At 42.0% G+C, this 21214-nt stretch overlaps 1 protein-coding gene across 1 annotated transcript in view; it reads left to right on the forward strand.

Annotated features, from left to right (window-relative positions):
* The window catches only part of ALS2 (alsin Rho guanine nucleotide exchange factor ALS2), a 52570-nt gene extending 40801 nt beyond the window's left edge, over nt 1–11769 (forward strand). Inside the window, exons 25-33 of the mRNA XM_056861387.1 lie at nt 2236–2353; nt 3146–3303; nt 3481–3603; nt 4725–4901; nt 5734–5779; nt 8474–8535; nt 9600–9749; nt 10233–10329; nt 11685–11769. Of these exons, the coding sequence (XP_056717365.1) occupies nt 2236–2353; nt 3146–3303; nt 3481–3603; nt 4725–4901; nt 5734–5779; nt 8474–8535; nt 9600–9749; nt 10233–10329; nt 11685–11723 (970 nt within the window). The 3' untranslated portion in view covers nt 11724–11769. The remainder of the gene's footprint in view (nt 1–2235; nt 2354–3145; nt 3304–3480; nt 3604–4724; nt 4902–5733; nt 5780–8473; nt 8536–9599; nt 9750–10232; nt 10330–11684) is intronic.
* Nucleotides 11770–21214: the final 9445 nt, after the last annotated feature.

The following is a 21214-nucleotide window of genomic DNA, read 5'->3' on the forward strand; positions in this document are numbered from 1 at the left end:
TGCTCTGGTTAGACCTGACCCGGAGTATTGTGTTCGGTTTTGGGCACCGCAGTTTAAGAAGGATGTAGAGAAGCTGGAACGAGTCCAGAGGAGGGCAACAAAGATGGTGAGGGGTCTGGAGACCAAGTCCTTTGAGGAAAGGTTGAAGGAGCTGGGTATGTTTAGCCTGGAGAGGAGACGACTGAGAGGGGATATGATAACCATCTTCAAGTACTTGAAGGGCTGTCATATAGCGGATTGTGCTGAGTTGTTTTCTGTTGCCCCAGAAGGTCGGACTACACCAACAAGTTGAAATTAAATCAAAAAAAATTCCGTATAGACATTAGGAAGAATTTTCTAACAGTTAGAGTAGTTCCTCGGTGGCACAGGCTTCCTCGGGAGGTGGTGAGCTCTCCTTCCCTGGAGGTTTTTAAGCAGAGGCTAGACGGCCATCTGTCAGAAAGAAAGGCCATGCAGCATCTTGCCTGTGTTCCAAAGCACCTCATATAATAGGCATGCTCCTCTGACCCTGGAGAGAATAGGTATGCATCATGACTAGTAACCATTTTCACTAGTAGCCACGAATAGCCCTCTCCTCTGTGAACATGTCCACTCCCCTCTTAAAGCCTTCCAAGTTAGCAGCCACCACCACATCCTGGGGCAGGGAGTTTTGTAAGATCATGGAATTCAGCTGTTTTAACCTGACAGTTATTTAAAAAAAAAATCTTTGGTTGCTAGGAGTTTCCTTGGGACATATACTGGACTATGCGCAACTTCCTTTCATTTATGCATGAGTTGTTGCTTTTTTAATGTCCCTTGTGCTTTCAGAAGCTTTGCCATTCTAGGATGATATGAAATTACTGATAGAATACAAGTATGCCAGTGTAAGGCTGGACAGAGGAAATTAGCTCAAGGTTTCCCAACGTGGTGTCTGTGGGCAACGTGCTGTCTGTGGGCACAGTGGTGCCTGCCAAGCTATACTGCTGATGTGTTAGAAACAGAAAGCCATATATTTACTTGCCTCTCTCCTGAGATAGGAATCAGAGGACCTGCCCTGTGTGCCCCACATGCTGAAGCTAGGGAGGGATGCATTACAGTCAGGGCCTTTTCGGTGGTGGTGTCTGCATTGTGGAACTCCTTCTCCACAGGCACTCACCTGGCACCAAGTCTATATTTCTTTAGTCACCCAAGTGAAGAAGTTTTATCCCCCCTCCAAGGGATTTAGATCACTAGAGTTGGTTTTGGACCTGTTCTGGTCACCGAACCCCCTCTCTCTTTCTTTTTTTGTTAACACTTTTAATGCTGGCTCTTTTTTTAAAAATGTATTTAATTACTTGGCAAATACCAACCTTTTGGTGGTCCCCGGCCCGAGGAGTGTCCGTCTGGCCTGGGCCAGGGCTTTCGCTTTCCTGGCCCCTGCCTGGTAGAACAGCCTCTCTGGTGAGACCAGGGCCCTGTGGGACCTTAAAGAGTTCCACAGGGCCTGTAAAACAGAGCTATTCCCCCAGGCCTATGGCTGAGGCCAACTATGGTCCCCTTATGTATAAATGCTGGCCTCTCCTAACCCCCACTGCTACTACTCTCTCCCTATTCAATCGGGTTGTTATCCATCTGTTCGCCTAGATGCAGCTTTATGTTAACATTTTAGAGGCGCCTTTAGAAAAATTAAGACATTATTGATATGATAGTTTTATAGGGCTTTTAAATGGTTGTTTTAAGGTTTTATTTATGTAACAGGATGCTTCCCCTGTAAGCCGCTCAGGGCCTGGCCTTTGGCCAGGATAATAAATTGAAATAATAAATAAATATATTGGCGGCTCCTTGTTTAGGTTCTTTTAGACTTGACGGTGTGGGTGTGTTAAGGATTTTAGTGTTATAATTTTCAATATGTTGCAAGCAGCTTCAGTTACCATTTTGTAAAGGAGTGGGTGTAAATATTTTAAATTTAAAAATAAAAACGTTGTTTTGTGCACTTAATCTGTAGTGCTGTGATTTTTTAAAAACTATAAATTGTTGGCAGAGGGAAGGAAGTGCAGTGAAAGCTGTAAAACTATGACTAGATGATGGAGAAACGGTATGTTTAGGGTTAAATCAATTTCTCAAGTACATGTTTTTTGTTTTTCCAGATCATTTAGCTCTTAAGACATGCAGTTTTATTCTATATGTTTTTAAGTTTTTCATTTTTAGCTTTTTGCTGAAAACGTTTCTAGATACTTGGTCCATGTATGTATCTGTGCTTTCTGTTGTTATTTACAGTCCAGAACTTCTGAGTAGATCACATACTCAGACACTGGAAAGTCTGGAATTCATTCCGCAACATGTTGGTGCCTTCACACTGGAAAAATATGAGAACATTAAGAAGTATCTAATAAAGGTACCTTGACTGTGAATTAGTAAAAAAAGGTAAAGGTCCCCTGTGCAAGCACCAGGACATTCCTGACCCATGCGGTGACGTCACATCCCGACGTTTTATAGGCAGATTTTGTTTGCGGGGTGGTTTGCCAGTGCCTTCCCCAGTCATCTTCCCTTTACCCCCAGCAAGCTGGGTACTCATTTCACCGACCTCGGAAGGATGGAAGGCTGAGTCAATCTTGAGCCGGCTACCTGAAACCAACTTCTGTTGGGATCGAACTCAGGTCGTGAGCAGAGCTTGGACTGCAGTACTGCAGCTTACTACTCTGTGCCCGGGGCTCCTCATTTGTGGTATTAGCATTCACATTTTGCCCCGTTCATTGACTGAGCTGATCTCGCAATCAGTATTAAAGTACAATAAATAGTTGTTGTCCCTGAGAGAAGTGTCCCTGTGAGAAAAAGTTCCTTTCCAGGAGAAGTCCTACCCTGAAATCCTGTCAAGTGCCCTTCTATGTATTCTAACTCAAATTCTTCATCTTGTGCCCATTGCACACTACTGATTATAAGAGCACCATATCTAGTTCTTCCCCAGCCCTGCTATGAATTCTTAAGAATTACTAGAGTTTGATATAACAAGAATATTAATTTAGAACAGCTGGGTCTGATTTAGGTGACCTGAATATGTGATATGTCTGCCCATCTTAATAACTGTGGAATGTATAGTATTTAAGAACCCTAAATGTGCAGTTTGCAATTGCAACCTCTCTTCTCTATGTGACTGTCTGGGTCTTTAATATTCCTCATTTTTTTTCAGGCATGTGATACCCCTCTACATCCTTTGGGAAAACTTGTGGAGACTCTAGTAGCTGTGTACCGAATGACCTATGTAGGAGTAGGAGCCAATCGGCGGCTGTTACAAGAAGCCGTCAGGGAAACTAAATCGTACCTCAAGCGCATATTTCAGTTGATCAGGTAAGGAACGACAGGGGAGATTTACAATGCAGCTTCTTAAAATTTGTGGCTGTCCCCCCCCCCCCCTTTGCAAAGAGTTGTGTACTGTGCAAAGGGGGGGAAATTGCAACTCTTTAATGATTCTCACGATTGTGATTTTGGAAGTATGGTTACAGTTATGTATGCTTTGGTTTCAAGATTCCTCTTCCCTGACCTCCCTGAGGAGGGCAGCACAATTCCGCTTTTGGTAACTGAGACCAAAGGAAGGCGATCCTTCTGCAGTGGAAAAAGCAACTCCAGGCCAGAGTCTCCAGAACCGGGGTCTGTAGATTTTAAAAATATGTCTATATTTTTGTTAGTTGAGAGATGGGCTCAGTGGGAACCCAATTTTAGTGAGTAATTTTGGAGCAAGAGTTTGACAAGACAGATCTGGGAAACAAAATTGGGTCATTGTTTCTCCCTCAGGATGCCTCACCTCCTCCCTCACGTGTGCTTTAAATAGGTACAGGAGTGCCTAATTCTGTCGAAAAATTGTGGTTTTGTCAGTTTGCATCAAAAAACAAACCCTCAAGCTCAACCAGTAGAACTTTGAGGCTTGTGAAGCACGGGAAGCCCATTCCTGAGCCTAAAGTACTTTGGAGGCCAGGAAGGGGCTGTGCTGGCATTCGGGGCCCTTGTGCCAGCATTACTTACGCCTGCGGGGATGGTCTCCCGGTGCCGCCCAGAGATGCCAGTTGGGCCTTCCACCGGTGTCCCACTGGTACAAAGGCCTGTGGCAGCATCCCAGGGGGCGTTCCCAGGGCGTGCTGGGGGGTGGAGCTTCCTGTCCCCTTTTGGCCCGGCACACCAACGGGGAGAACAGCATTGCTGCGCCTGCCTTGCTGTTCTCAGTGGGGCAGAATGCCCCATTTAAAATTTTAAAACCTGGCGAAAGTCTTTTTAAAGCCTTTCGGCTGCCGGGAAACAGTTTTGGAGGCGCCGTGGCAGCGCCTCTGCCACGCCGTCCCCGGCCACTGAAAGGTAAGAAATGGGCTGTAAGTCAGTGAGCCTTCCTTGCCTATTGGCTGAGCTATTGTGAAGTCAGCAGAGTCCAGGTGACCAGTGATAAACCTAAGTTTGTTGAAATGATCCTCCTCCTCCTCACAGGCTTAGGTGATGTGGTGCCATGGAATGCTCATGAATATTCAAACAATTCAGGAATAACTTGCTAGTACACAATTTCAGTGATGTCAGAGTAATTTGCTCTTGTTGGAGTGAGGTGCAGAAGATGGAATTTCTGATGTCCTTCGTTTTCTCAGTGTGTGCTGTGCCTGACCAGTTCGTGCTGTTGATAGGCATGAGCGAATATGTTTAAACTGTCAGTCTTTCTGTGAGTTTTCACAGGCTTCTGTTACATTCAGTGTAAATCCTAAAACATTTTTATTCAATTTTGTCCTTTTAAGCTATGTGGTCACCAGCTCTGGGTTGCTTCTTCCTGTGTTACTACCCCGGCTCTACCCTCCTCTGTTTATGCTGTACGCCTTGGACAATGAACGAGAAGAAGATGTTTATTGGGAGTGTGTTCTGCGTCTAAACAAACAGCCAGACGTGGCTCTGTTGAGCTTTCTGGGAGTACAGATGTAAGTGTTCCTTGAGATGCCATCGAAAATATTGATTGTAACACTAAAGCAAGATGCAATATTTCCATTCTTTAGTTGTACTGTTCTTCATTGTGTTGAGGCCAAATGCTGACTCTCGGCTTTGAGAGCAGTCATTTTCTGGGGTGATTTGGTTACAAGATTGACATTTCCTTGCCTCAGAAGTTTCCTTATGATTAGACCCCTCTCTCAGGCCTGGTTATGGAAGTTCAGCCTGGCTCTTGAGACTGAGAAGCAGCTTCTGTAGAATCAAAGGCATCTGTTGTGGCGGGAGCAGTTCTGGGGGTCAGAGGTTGTGCCAAGAACACCCTTGTATCCCTGAAATACCTCCGCTACTCCGATGCATCCAGTGCCAAATCTTGGAGAGCCAGCGTGGAGTAGTGGTTAAGAGAGGTGGTTTGGGGTGGTGGACTCTGATCTGGAGAACCGGGTTTGATTCCCCACTCCTCCACATGAGCAGAGGAGGCTAATCTGGTGAAGTGGATTGGTTTCCCCGCTCCTATGCACAAAGCCAGCTGAGTGACCTTGGGCTAGTCACAGCTCTCTCAGCCCCACCTACCTCACAGGGTGTTTGTTGTGGGGAGGGGGAGAGAAGGTGATTGTCAGCCTGTTTGATTCTTCCTTAAGTGGTAGAGAAAGTCAGCATATAAAAACCAACTCTTCTTCTTGGTCTCACAAGCTGGTTCACTTCCTTGCACAAATTGGGCCTTCAAAAACGAGTATTTTGTTTGCTTTATAAGTTTGTGGAGGGGATTTAAAGCCCTTTCTTCTGTGACAGATCTATCTTTAACACTACTTATGGTGTGTCTTTTAGGAAATTTTGGCCAACAACTGTGCCCGTCCTTGGTGAAAATAAAAAGGTATGTTAAATTTCATTTACAGGTTTCTTACCTGAGTGTTACCTTTGTGTGATAAGCCTTTGAATTGAATAGCGAGACTGGACAGGTATAAATAAATTTGTTGTTTTTTTTTGTTAGTATGCAAGATGTTTTCTTTTAATTTTATGTCAATCATTTTTTACATTATACAGTTCTTCCAGTGACACTTAATTCATATTTCCAGATTCATGGCTCCAAAAACATGTAATATTTATAATTTTCTCCCGTTTTTAATCTCATTTCTGTAACTGTTAAATGATCCTCAGATTTATGTGCTTGACCTAATCACACAATCTGAAAAATTGTTACTTTTGGTGAAGGAGATGTCCCCTCTCTGTGTGTCTGTACACATTGGCTGTTTCGTTTTAAATGTTAGCGTTCTGAGAATCGATTAAAGGCTACATCCTCTCTCAAAAGCCCAGGAGCCTGCCCTCATGTATGGAGGCTGGAAAGCGCAGGTGTGCCGCAGGTGCCCCATCTCCATGCCTGATCTGGTCCATGGCATTGTCACTTAGCACTGTGAGAAAGGGAGGAAGGCTCAGCTGCACAGTGAAGATGCTGCATCTGTAAATTGGATGCCTTTGGGCTGCAGTGTGGTGTAGAGAGCCAGTGTGATGTAGTGGTTAAGAGCTGTGGTTTGAAGCAGTGGAGTCTGATCTGGAGAACCGGGTTTGATTCCTCACTCCTCCACATGAGCGGCAGAAGCTAATCTGGTGAACCGGGTTGGTTTCACCACTCCACATGAAGCCAGCTGGGTGACCTTGGGCTAGTCACACTCAGCCCCACCCACCTCGCAGGGTGTTTGTTGTGGGGAGGGGAAGGGAAGGTGATTGTAAGCCAGTATGATTCTCCCTTAAGTGGTAGAGAAACTTGGCATATAAAAACCAGCTCTTCTTCTGCAGTGCCCAATGACATCCTCACTTTGCTGGAGGCAAGAACACCTGTGGTCCTGTCTAGCTCCCCCCCCCCCCCCGGCCTCTGGCACTGCTTAGTTTCTGGATTTATACACAAGCCCTTTTCTCTGCCAAGCCAGTTTTGCCATTTGGTTACCGGTACCCAAGCCAGTGTGGTGTAGTGGTTAAGAGCGGCAGGACTCTAATCTGTCGAACCAGTTCAATTCCCCACTCCTCCACATGAAGCCTGCTGGGTGACCTTGGGCCAGACACAGTTCTGATAGAGCTCTCTCAGCCCTGCGGAGGCAGGCAATGGCAAACCACCTCCAAACGTCGCTTCCCTTGAAAATCCTACAATGTTGCCATATGTCAGCCGTGACTTGACAGCGCACACATAACCAGTACCCAGACTCTGTGGGCAGCCATGCACACTTTAGGCTGCAGTTGCATAGCCCAGTAGGCAGTGATCTCAGCCAATGATCCAGGACTGGCAGAAATATCTGTGGCATTGTGTCACGCTAGGGTGCAGCAGAATGTGTACAAGTGGCTCACTGCCAATAGTACATGGTGATGGAAAGTGCCGTCAAGTAACAACTGACTCCTGATGACCCTGTAAGGTTTTCAAGGCAAGAGGCATTCAGAGGTGGTTCACCATTGCCTGCCTCTGCGATGCAACCCTGGGCTACCTCAGTAGTCTCCCATCCAAGTACTAACCAGGACCGACCCTGCTTAGCTTCCGAGATCTGACGAGATCAGGCTAGCCTGGGCTAACCAGGTCAGAGCAAATAGTACATACCCAGACCCTGGCATGTCACAGCTTCATCAGAAGAAGAGTCGGTTTTTATATGCTGATTTTCTGTACCACTTAAGGAAGAATCAAACCGGCTTACAATCGCCTTCCCTTCCCCTCCCCACAACAGACACCCTGTGAGGTGGGTGGGGCTGAGAGAGCTGTGACTAGCCCAAGGTTACCCAGCTGGCTTCATGTGTAGGAGTGGGGAAACCAATCCAGTTCACCAGATTAGCCTCCGCTGCTCATGTGGAGGAGTGGGGGAATCAAACCCGGTTCTCTAGATTAGAGTCCATCGCTCCAAACCACCGCTCTTAACCACTACACCATGCTGGCTCTACAGAACAATGATACTAATTTTAAAATGTTGATGGTCTCAATTCTGTTTCATGTAGACAATGATCCATTAGCATTTTTAAAAATTTTCTCATCTTAGATTTTCTTTGACAGTTGGCAGGGATTGAAAAAAAAATCAAAACCAGGACACATAATCACTTAAAAAAAATTTAGTTAACCATCTGCTTTTAATACATTTGAATTACTCATTAGCAAAACTTCAGTTTTAGTGGCGTCTGGGTATACTGAAGATACAGCTTGCTATTCAATAAATAAAAGCTATCACTTTTAATTAGAAGAATTCATCTGTTTTTTTAAAAAAAACCTCTAAAAACATATCAAACCAAAATAGTTTTAAAAGCTAAATGTGCCCTCAACTCGTAATCCTGCAGATGGTTCAACTATGGTTTAGCTGATCTGCCAAATTAAAATTTAAGGCTTTGCAGTTCTAATCAAAACCAATTGAAATTCCCACCTTTTGGCCTCTCCAAGGTATTCTATCAGAATTGGGATTTACTCAATAGTACAATCATGGTGTGTAGAAGTGGAGATTTCTGGTGATCTTAATCCACTTTTCCTTATTTCTGAAACGGTTGTGGTTCAGCTACTTTGATAGCTCATCTAGCAGTAACCATCAATGCTCTTCCTTTCGTTTAGGTCTTGCCAAATACAAAAAATGCCTGTTTTGCTTCAGCAGTGGAGTGTTTACAACAGATCAGGTAATCTCAAAGTTGGACTCCTTGCCTTGCCTTCCAGCCCTTATAGACATCAGTCGGATGGCCTCAAACTGCTGAACTGAGAACGGTGCATGTAGTGTTAAGTGGCACTCAAATGACATTGTTAAGAATTAGCTTTGAATGTGGCTCTTTGGCGTCCCTCTTGGTTTGACAAATTAAAAAATTGCAAATTTATCCAGGTGAGGTTAATTAAAATGGGGTGGGGCTTGGTGCAAAACGTCTCATAATTCTGAAAAAAAAAAGCCTGGTGAAAAATGTATTGGCTGAAAGGAATATGCCTGCAGTCATTATTGGATATTGGTCACATTATGAGAAGACAAGAGTCACTAGAAAAGACAGTCATGCTAGGAAAAGTTGGGTCTTCCTCTTTTCCTGCTGCCTTCAACAAGCGATGGATTGACTCAGTAAAGGAAGCCACGGCCCTCAATTTGTAAGACCTGAGCAAGGCTGTCAAAGATAGGACATTTTGGTTGGAGGACATTGATTCATAGAGTCGCCATGAGTCGGAAGAGACTTGACAGCACTTAACACACACATACATTATTGGAACTCACTGAAATGATTATATAGGGCCTGTTCTTCTATGGCTACACTGAGCTTCCAGGCTCAATTCAACATGCTGATCTTGAACATCAATTCCCTTAAATAGCTTTGGCCTCATGGACCTTCTCCAGTATCAACCAGCCCAAGCGCTCTGATCACTGAGTGAGGTCTTCCTGCAGTAGCCTGCATTGTCCGAGACAAGACTGGCTGGGGGACAAGTAGCAGGGCCTTTTTGGTTGCTGCCCCCAGGCTGCCGAACTTCCCCCTCTGGAAAGCGAAACTGGTGCCATCAGTATAGGCCTTAAAGAATAAGTTCAAAAGATGCTGCTGTTCTTGGACGTTGACTCATCCTCTTTCACCGTATCCAGGGGATGATTTTGTGACTATGAATGAATGTTAGCGGCTTTATTGTTCTTATTATTGGAATTGGCTTCCTTGGGGACCCAACAGCAGCATGCAAATGACTTAAATATCTTCGTTTTGCTCTCCCATCCCCACAACAGTACCACTTTTACACCGGCTGACAAACTAAAGGTGATCCAGCAGACCTTTGAGGAGATATCGCAGAGTGTACTGGAGACTCTCCATGAAGATTTCCTATGGTCCATGGACGATCTGTTTCCTGTGTTTCTGTATGTGGTGTTGCGTGCCAGGTGGGCAGCTTCAGTTCGAAAAGCACTGCAAAACCCTATTATTAGTGAATGCGGCAACAATCCGATCCCAGGTTCACTCTCAAATCAAACAGAACTTTGGATTGGGCTGTATTCAGGTAAAGGTGAAAAATTCTTTAGGGTTTGCAGGAAGTTCTAAAATCGTTAACAGATTTTCCACCAGCGTGGGGAGCCAGCGTGGTGTAGTGGTTAAGAGTACACATGAACACATGAAGCTGCCTTATACTGAATCAGACCCTTGGTCCATCAAAGTCAGTATTGTCTGCTCAGACCGGCAGCGGCTCTCCAGGGTCTCAGGCAGAGGTCTTTCACTTCAGTATATGACCCATGCCATGTATAAACATTATTTTTCCACCCTGGTGAATATGGTGAAATATGACTTCTCACTGAAGGGGGGGGCGTTCTGGCCAAGATCTTGTGAAATAGCGTGCAATTAAATTGAGTGTGTTTTCCCTTTTGTGGCAGGATAAGGAATTTAGGGTCTGAAGTACATTTGATTGAGGACCTGATGGATCCCTATCTCCAGCATGGCGAACAAGGCATCATGTTCACTACTCTGAAGGCAAGCCTGGAATTATCGCATCAATTAATTGTCCACCTTCTGTCATTTATTCTCTGTACAGTGTCATTCGCCAGAGATGCTCGCTCACCGGAACAATTCCGTTTATTTTGTTTTGGTTACTTTATTGATAGTCCGCCTTCCTCACTTGGACTCAAGGCAGATCACAGTAGAGCGAGTCGATACAATCAACAGGATGGGGCGTTCAGTGAACAATGCAGTAGGAATTTAGGGTTGCAGAACCAACCAGAAGTCTAAAAACAGAACTAAAGCATAAGCTTTAACATGACGCATTAAATGATGCAGAAATTACACAGTGGGATCTTAGTTTCAGCAAGCTGTACACAGTAGCATTGACCACAGTCCCTAACAATTTATCCAAGTAAATTTGTGGACTAATTTGTACAGTGTAACCCTGTTTACCTGCACAGAAAAGCCCTCTTGAATCATTCAGTTTTGCATAGTTTGCAGAAAGCCAGGAGAGTGGGAGGCCACCCTGACCTCCTCAGGCAGGCCGTTCCACAAGGTGGGGGCCACAACAGAGAAGGTGCATGTGCGGGCAGTGGTTGATTTTGCCCATTTGCAGATTGACACCTACAGAAGCTCCAGCTCCGATGAGTGAAGGTGTCAAGCTATCTGCGAACTGCAACCGGTGCAATTCAGCTGTCGACAAATAGTTTATACATGCACACTCTCAGAGTTGTTTCCTGTGGCCTTCTCTCCTGTTCCTGCTATGGCGAGAGCCTTAGTGTATGTAGGACAGCTAAGTTTCCTAGCAGGTGGCTTGCTGATATGAGGTGTCTCCCTCTGCATTTACCACTGTCTGGTCTGGTGTTCATTAAGAAGAAAGGCAGGCAAACTGTCCAGGCTGAGAATCATGGGGGCAGGTGTGTTCTTGCGAGCCTTTGTCATACCTCTCCCTTTATCAAAACATTTTCTGCCCGAAGAAAAATGCTGCCCAATGCCGGGGGTGTCCCAGCGTCCTGGGAGGCATACCCGGGGCTTTCTGGGGGGCAGGGCTGCCTATACGCATCCTCCTGTTCCCTTTCGCCCCGGGTACACCACCAGGACGAACAGCGTTGCTGCATGTTCTTTTTAGTAGGCGCAGCCTTGCTGTTTTCAGTGGGGCGAAAAGACCCATTTAAAAAACAAGCCTATAAGAGGCTCTTTTCAAGCTTTCGGCATCTGGGAAACAGGTTAGGAAGCGCTGCGGCGATGCCTCGTCCATGCTGTCCCCAGCTGTCAACAGCTCAGGAATGGGCTGCATATGTGAAGGAAAAGAGCATAGAAGTTCAAATTGTATTATATTTTCACAGAAAATAATGCATTGTGCTAATTTTTTAAAAATTTGCATCCAGGCATGTTATTACCAGATTCAACATGAAAAGCTCACTTAAGGCATTCCCTTGCCACCTGAATGGAAGACCCTGCTGAGAAGAGCTTGATCCTTGTTCCCTGGGATGGCACCTTAAAACGGAGAGAGTATTGATCGCGCTGTGGATGTTATTCGTAGGCCTTCTCAAAGGACAGAAAACCCCTAAAATCAGCTGAAAACAAAACAAAAAAGACAGCAAAGGCAGCTTTGCTGGGCAACAAAAAGAAATGCATTCTTCGAAGTGACGAGATTGATTTATTCTTCCCCAGATAGCAACGATGCTAAAATGACTTGGCAATACCATCGACGTGGAATTCACATGCAAGCAGGCTCGGGGGAGGCACCAAGAGGCCCTGAACTTGCGTGCCACTGAAGGATCGTGATGCACTATAGAACCACTCAGTGTCTTTCTGCATTCAACTGCCTAAGCTAAAAAGAGGAGAAAAGTTCTCCTTAGTTGCCTGCTGCACGTCTCACTCAAAAAGGTTAGAGAACTCTTCTCTGTGTAGGTAAAGTTCCAGGCGGCAGCCAGGAGAACTGCTGTGCTCCTCTTGGCTGCGTGGTTTCGTAGTGGTAAAGACATAGGAGCCGACAGCAGTTCTTGTTTCATTTGTTTGCTAACTGTTCACTAGCAAAGCACTGGCCACTGCGAACTTCAACACTAAAACTGGTGTTTAATATGTTTACAGAACTCACGGTTTTCGTTCTTCCGAGCCTCGGCTGCCCAAGATGAATGAAAGATACAAGCTATTAACGGATCAGTAGCCTTGTGTGACAGCCAGGCCTGAGTAAATGTGTGCTAGGTCAAAATCATGACATAAGCTTAATATCGAGAGACGAGCAGCTCCTATTTCTTCTGTAACTGTTCGGCAAGAAGAAAACCTTTTTAATGCTATTTTTTTGGAAGTATTACGTATACGTCGCACTCAAAATGCTCATGTCATTGTTCTAGTGTGTCCTCCTGTGACTTTTTTCTTCATTTATACAGATAATGTTTGCTGATGTCTTGAATAAAACAGGTGCTGTTCTTTATTATGCCTGTCACAGATGAGTGGGGAGATACAGAAAATAGCCTCCTGGCTAAAATTAACTTGGGTTGGTATAGCCAATGCAAAGGGAAAAAAATCACTTCTGGAGATTTGAATCATGGCTTATGTGTAACTTCTTTATTTAAAAAAAAGTGTTGGTTGGAGCTGTTAACTGCAAATGGAACAGTTTTCATAATAAAGAATATTGCTAATTCTGTGGTTCTGCTGTGAAAATCGCTACAAATCCCATTATAATGCAATTCCCTGATCACTCCAGGGTGGTTCTTCTGCAGAGAGAGCAGTAATTTATTCTGTTGTTAAGTTAATATGTATTTTAAAGGGTATTTTCATTCAACTCTTTTAGCAGCAGCCTTGCACTTCGAAGGTAGTGTAATAATAAGGAGGAGGAAGAGTTGGTTTTTATATGCCGACTTTCTCCACCACTTAAGGAAGAATCAAACTGGCTTGCAATCACCTTCCCTTCCCCTCCCTACAACAGACCCCCTGTGAAGTAGGTGGGGCTGAGAGAGCTCTAAGAGACATGAGAGGGACAAACCAGTGACACCCTAGCCATGCGTTAATGGCCTAAATCACACGTCTACAAACTGGAGTGCTGGGTTTTGATTTCATCATCTTGTTACATTCTGTATTTTAATTGTCTTGTAGTGCACCAGTTGCTGGAAATACCTTGAATGTCTGTCTAAAGCCCATCGGGGCGGATTGGCCCTTTCACTTCCAGGGAAATTTCCTGGGCGGGGGTGGGCATTGCACTAGAGAGCCACTGGTGGCTAGGAGCGAGTACAGCCAAGCCCCAGCAGTGGTGCCAATGCCTCAGGGGCCCACTTGGCTCAGGCCCTTCATCAGCAATGGCATTTCACAAATTGTCCCCTCCCACAACGCCTCCATCGCTTGGGGGAGGAATAGAGTTGTTAGCTTCACGCTGGAAATACCTGATGATTTTGGGGGTGAAGCCTGAGGAGGGTGGGGTTTGGGGAGGGGAGGGACTTCAAAGGGGTGTAATGACATATAATCCACCTTCCAAAGCTGCCATTTTCTCCAGGTGAACTGATTTCTGTCGCCTGGAGATCAGTTGTAATAGCGGGAGATCTCCAGCTACCCCCTTAGGGTTGCAAGGTCCCTCTTCGCCACCAGCGGGGCAGAACCTGAAGAGGGCGGGGTTTGGGGAGGGACTTCAATGCCATAGAGTCCAATTGCCAAAGCTGCCATTTTCTCCAGGTGATCTGATCTCTATCGGTTGGAGATCAGTTGCAATAGCAGGAGATCTCCAGCTAGTACCTGGAGGTTCAACCCAAAAAGCAGTATAGGAAAAGGTGTACCAAACTTCCAAAAATACTCCAAAAGTATGCACAAAATATCTATAATGATTTTCACATCACAATACAACAACAAAATAATGCTATGTCATATACAATCATATTATAGAAAGGATCCAATCACTTAACATGAATAACAATTTACAAGTTTACTGTATATCGGTCACAAGAGTCAGATGCACTCAGAGTGGTATAATGTCCACAGGTAAAGTGCCAGTTGAACTGTTGTATCCTTTTTGGGTTGTATTTTCATTAGTATAGAGGTGTGGTTTTGAATAGTACCTGGAGGTTGGCAACCCTATACCACCTGGAGGTTGGCATCCCTAGGGAGAAAGCAACGGGTCAGCTAATGCCCATTTTTGACGCTGCTGAGTTGAGTGACCCCTGCAGTGTTGACTTATAGCTCTGCAGGGGCTACTAACTTGGATTACTCCAGGGCCATTCGCATTTCCCCATTCCCTCCTACAGTCTGTCTTCTTAAGGTGTAATTATTAGCTGAAGAGAATCCCATAATTAAGTACACGTGGATTTGTCTGAGCAAACTGAGCCGCTCAACAGAACATCATTGATGCCTTGGCATTCCTGGCTATCAAAGAAATGAAATGACAATAACCTTAAGCTCTTATTTCTACCTATCTTAATTGGAAAATGGGTGCGTATCGTAAGAATGATTTCTTGAATGCATAAGTTTTGAAATGGAAAGCAGCCTTTGCAATATCTTTAAATACAGGCAAAGATATTCAAGGGGCAAGATTCAATGTTCCGACCAGGGAGATGCCATGAAAGGAAGAGAATTTTTTTTTAACAATTTAATTTTTATGGCAAGCAAATGGATTAAGTCTTGCTGCTTGATAAGAGAGCTCTGCTGAACTACGTTTCTCCAGATTACAAAGGAAAGGATATCCATAGATTAGCTGAAGCAGAGTGGTGACCTAGCCTACTAATATCCAAGCGGTAATTCTCCTTGGCAATTCCGACGATGTTGGACCATGTTACATATTCTGATTTTTAAAATGTTTCCCTGCATGATAAAGGAGGGCATCGCATAGAAGTGTTTTTCACCATCAACCGTGAACTTTAGCAGCAGCTTAATACTGGTAAGCTGATTTATGTTTCTTCAAGACCGGATTGTAGCTTAAAGATGTCTAGCTAATCGTGCATCTGTTGTGTTTTTTATTTTATTTTTAAAATAGTAATTTTATACATTAATGATAAAGTAAAATCGTTTCAACTTAATTTTGACAGAAGCAGCACTGTAGATATTTAAAAGCTCTCTGTACAGAAGGGTAACATTCTGCAATATTTTATTCCAAGTTTCCAGAGGATCTGGGACTGGGAATGGCCAACCACCTCTGCTTCTCCCTTGCCTTGAAAGCCTCTTGCTGGGGTTGCCATAAGTTGGCTGTGACTTAACGGCACTTGACACATACAGACGTGGACATGCCCATCTGCTTAGTCCTTTTCTGGCACTACAAATCTCCATGGTTGTTGTTTTCTCCTCAATATTTGTGTGTGTGTTAAGTGCCATCAAGTCGCTTCCGACTCATTGTGACCCTATGAATCAATGTCCACCAAAGTGTCCCATCCTTAACAGCCTTGTTCAGATCTTGCAAATTGAGAGCTGTGGCTTTATAGAGTCAATCCATCTCTTTTTTTTTATATATAAATTTTATTGGGTTTTATGATAGAAATTTTCCATTGCATTAAACAACATCTATAACAATATCGAATTTCAATTCTAACCTAAAGTTGTTATAATTCCATATCATATAATAAAAAAGAGAAAAGAAAAAAGAAAAAAAAAGAAATGGAAAATTTTTTGACTTCCCCATCACCTCTATCTGCCTCTTAATAAAAAGTTCATCCCGTCATAGGTAATCTAATCTTGATAAAATATCAATACCATATATAAAAAACCATAACCTGTTAGTAAATATAATTATGCTTATTCAATATAAAAAAAAAATCAAAAATAATCCTCTGGATCAGATTAGAAAATATTCTTCCATTCTTCCCAATTTTAACTCATATTCACAATAATGCATCCACGCCCCCCATTCCCCCAAAAACCGAACGTCATTTTCTTCATTTAGAATAGCTGTGAGTTTTGCCATTTCTGCCACTTCAAACATTTTAACAATCCAGTCTTTTTTCTCGGGAGTTTCTAGCCCTTTCCATTTCGCTGCATAAAGCAGTCTCGCAGCTGTTGTGGCATAAATCAAAAAGATTCTTTGTGTTGCTAAGTCGTCTGGAATCATACTCAATAACATCATTTCTGGTGTTTTGGGTATATTCTTTTGTAGTATTAATCTCAATTCATTATAGATCATGTCCCAGAAGTCTTTGGCTTTGTCACAGGTCCACCACATGTGATAAAAGGAACCAATTTCTTTGTTACATTTCCAACAAGTAGGGGACATCGTTTTATAAATCTTTGCAATTTTCTTGGGTGTTAGATACCATCTATACATCATTTTATAGATGTTTTCTCGCACTGACTGTGCTTTTATTCCTTTTAAATCTTTAGACCATAATCTTTCCCATTTATTTAAAACAATATCATGTCCCACATTTTGAGCCCAATCGATCATAGTTGGTTTAATCGTGTCCTGCTCACAGTATATTGTTAAAAGGAGATTATACATTTTAGAAATCAGCTTTGTATTATTGTCTAGTAGAATCCTTTGAAAAGGAGATTTTTCTTTAGAGAAACCTTTTTTTACATCTTGTACAAAAACTGATTTGATTTGGTAATATTGAAGCCATTGTAAATCATCCTTAAGAAGTTGAAAGTCTTTTAGTGAGCATTTCTTTCCTTCCCAATTAATTAGATCTTGATAAGTAATAAATTTGTCTGGTCTAAGTGGGCGCAAAGTTAGCATTTCTTGGGGCGATATCCACATCGGTGTTTCTGGTTCCAAAATGTGTTTATATCTCATCCAGATACGAAGTAGAGAGGACCTGATTATATGATTACGGAATGTTGCTTGTAATTTAATTTTATCATACCACAAATAACCATGCCATCCACTTAAGTTATTATAACCTTCCAAGTCTAACAAACGTACATTTGACAAATTCATCCAGTCTTTTAGCCATACTAAAGCTACCGCTTCAGCATAGAGTTGAAAATTAGGCAGTGCTAAACCTCCTCTAGTTTTTAGATCCACCAAGTATTTATAAGCAGTCCTTGGTTTTTTTCCTTGCCAGATGAAGTTTGAAATGTCTTTCCTCCAAGTTTCAAAATATTTTGTTTGTGATATTATTGGTAAATTTTGGAATAAGAAGAGCATCCTCGGTAAGACATTCATTTGGATCGTTGAGATACGTCCCATTAATGACAATTTTTTGTTTGACCATATAATCATATCAGTTTTAATCTTACCCCATAACTTGAGGTAATTGTTGGTTAACAGATCTTTATTCTTTGCAGTGATCCAAATTCCCAGGTATTTAACTTTGTTAGCTTTCTCCCAGCCAGTATATGATATAAATTCCTGTTGTTGTATTTCCGATAAATTTTTAAATATTATCTTTGTTTTTTCTTGATTCACTTTAAAGCCTGATACTTTTCCAAAATCATCCAAAGTCTCCTGAAGTATATTCATTGACTGTGTTGGGTTTTCCAAAATTAGCAGTAGGTCATCCGCGAATGCTCTCAACTTAAATTCATGTTTTTTAATTCTTAGCCCGCGGATGTCCTCCATACTTCTTAGTTTCACACATAGCGGTTCCAACACCAACAAAAATAAAAGTGGAGACAAGGGACATCCCTGTCTAGTCCCTTTCGTGATTTGGCAGTTATCTGACATTGATTCATTAACCAAAATTTTAGCTTGTTGGGAGGTATAAATAGCCGATATACCTTTCTGAAAACGATCTCCAAAGTTCAATTTATCCAAAATCCGTTTCAAGAAGTTCCAAGAGACCATATCAAAGGCTTTTTCTGCATCCAAAAATACAAAAGCCGCAGTTTGTTGAATATTCTGGTCATAATATTCCAGTGAATCTAGTAAAATTCTTACATTGTCTTTTATTTGCCTTCCTGGTATAAAACCTGCTTGGTCCTCATGTATAAGATCCTTAATAAATTGCTTTATCCTACATGCCAAAACCGAAGCAAAAATTTTGTAATCCACATTTAAGAGCGATATAGGTCTGTAATTAGATGTTTTTTCTGGATCTCTTCCTTCTTTGGGTATCAGTGATATAAATGCGTGTGACCAAGTCTCCGGGGATGTTCCCTCGTCCAAAATTGCATTGTAAAGTGAACCAAAAAATCCAACTAAATTGTCACTAAATGTTCTATAAAATAGTGCAGTAATTCCATCTGGTCCAGGTGTTTTATCCGTTTTTTGTCTCAGTATTGCTTCTTGTATTTCTTCCCTTGTTACTGGAGCTTCAATACATTCTCTCTGGGTCATTGACAAAGCTTTCATCTGTATTGAGTTTAGAAATTTATCTATTTTCTGTTTTGGAGTATTTTCTTTCTGATATAACTTAGAGTAAAATGAAACAAATTCTTTCTGAATTTCTGAAGTTGAATAAACTGGTCCTTTAGCAGTTTGGATTTTTGTTATAATCTTCTTTTGAAATGAGTCCTTCAGTTGTGTTGCTAAAAATTTTCCTGGTTTATTTGCATATTCAAAATACTTTTGTTTAGCAAGTTTCAGATTTTTATTCATTTCCTCCATTATTACCAAATTTAATTGGTGTTTAGATGCAGAAATCTGTATTTGAATTTCTCTTCTCTCCTCTTCCTGTGTTACCATTACCAATTTCTGCTCCAAATTTTGTAAATTCCAAAGTATGTTGTTTGTAAATTGCAATTGAGTCTTCTTCCAGGCCGAGTGTTTCTGTATCATAAAACCTCTCAGAACAGCTTTGAATGCGTCCCAAACTGTATTTAAAGAAGTTTTCCCATTAAGGTTAATTTCAAAAAAGTCTTTCATTAAAACCTGTAATTCCTTTTGTATCTTGTTGTCTTTTAAAAGTTTATCGTTCATTCGCCATCTAAATGCTTGTTTATTGTTCCAATCAAAGGTAACAGGATTGTGATCAGAAAAAGTTCTAGGTAAAATATGAATTTTACGTAGTTGCGCGAAAATTGATTTACTGGCCCATATCATATCGATTCTGGAGTGTGAATCATGTCTTGCTGAATAAAAGGTATATTCTTTAGCTGTTGCATTCATTGTTCTCCAAATGTCTTGTAATTCTAATTCTGAGGCCATGGCAAAGAAAGTTTTAGGCAAGCATCCATCATTGATATCTTTTGCTTTTGATTTTTTGTCCAGAGATGGGAGAATAATTCCATTGAAGTCGGCCATCAATAAAATTTGGTCTTTTGCGTACTGGGCTATCAGATCGTGTAATTTTTCATAGAAGGATTTTTTCCCTTCATTGGGTGCATAGATTCCAACCACTATTGTCCTTTGTCCCAATATTTTAGTTCTGATAATTACAATTCTTCCTTCATTGTCTTTATATACTAGTTCTGGACAGAGACTGGGGTGGGCATAGATTACCACTCCCTTTGTTTTAGTTTTAGCAGAAGCAATAAATGCTTGTCCAAGCACCTGTTTCTCCAAGTATTTTTTATGCTTTGAAGCTATATGGGTTTCTTGTAGGCAAATTAGGGAGTATTTATATTTCTGTAGATATTTGAAGATTCTGGCCCTTTTAGTTTTCTCATTCAGTCCATTTACATTCCAAGAAATTGCTTTTGCCATAATGTAGTGTTTTTTAGCAAAATAAAAAGTCTATAGTTTGGTACCACCTTCTGCACCCTGTACCTCTTCTTCTTCCTCTTCTTCTTCCTCCTTCTCTCCAGGTAATTCTTTAAGGTCCATTTTATATTTTCTCAGAAATTTCCCCACATCTGCTTGGGATAGAATTGTCGTTTTCACTTCCTTATAGGTGAAAGCCAAACCTTGTGGCATAATCCAACGGTATTTGATACCATTAGCTTTCAGTATAGACACAAAGTCTTTGTAGTTATTCCTCTGTGAAAGTAGATGCCTTGGAATATCCTTCAGTAGTATAAGAGAGGAATCTCCTGCTGACACTGGATTTTCATAATGAATCTTCATAATCTTATCTTTAACTCTGGTGTCATAGAACACTATCATCAAATCTCTTGGCTTAGATCTTCTCATTCTAGCAGGTAGTGGTATCCTGTATATTCTATTAATGGCTTGTTTTAATTCCTGTTCATCTATCTGAAATAAGTAGGCCAAATTTGGTATTGCAGATTCTTTATTGTCTCCCATCATATCTGGAAAATTGCGTATACGAAGGTTGGTCTCTCTCACTCTCATCTCCATCATTGCCATTTGATTTTTTGCCGCCATCTGATCCGCTTGTATTGTTTCAATCTGTTTTTCTTGGCTTGTTAATTTTTTCTTTGTGTCCTTGTGCTCATCCATCACTTTCTTAATTGATACATCCATCGCTTGCATATCTGTCTTCATAACAGTCATTTGAGTTTTTACTTCTTTCAAGTCTCCAGTGACCACATCCAACTTCTGATTAATAGCTTGGGATGCTTGACCAAGATTTGTCATCATAGAAGTCAACTGTGCCATCTGTGTAGACATCTGTTCAAACTGTTTATTTGTTGCCTCAGTTTGTTTAGTTAGCATATCCTGTAACTTTTTTTCCATGGTCGAGGTTTGTAAAGAGTCCCTTATTTTAGTATAGGCAGGGCTGTGTAGTGAGCCAGAGCGGGGTCGAGACATTTACATTCAAAAAAAGCTGGTAAAATACATGTCCACCGACAGGGCCTTTAAGGTGCTGGTTAAAAGATGATAGTTCAAAGATCAGCCTAATAATTTTTTCGGGTTGAAAAGAGTCGAAATTGGCTTTAAAATTGCATTTTAAAGTTTTAAAATACCAGTGAGTTTTTTCGGTCGCTCTAGATCGGGTTAATCAGGAAGTAAACAGGAAGTTACTAGTGCTGCAGACCTTCTATCGCCTCTTCTTGATGGTTATTCCTTCAGGAATGATTTGAAAGTAACTCGAGTGCGACGGATATTCAGTCCCGCGGCTACTTCCTGTTGTTTTAGTTCCAATGATAGAGAGGGTGTTATAGAGAGTCTTCCGTTCCAGGCACTCCCTTACTGCAAACGTGGCAGGAATTTGCCGGAAAA

The sequence above is a fragment of the Euleptes europaea genome, chromosome 15, assembly GCF_029931775.1.
Source record: "Euleptes europaea isolate rEulEur1 chromosome 15, rEulEur1.hap1, whole genome shotgun sequence".
Taxonomy (NCBI): Eukaryota; Metazoa; Chordata; class Lepidosauria; order Squamata; family Sphaerodactylidae; genus Euleptes; species Euleptes europaea.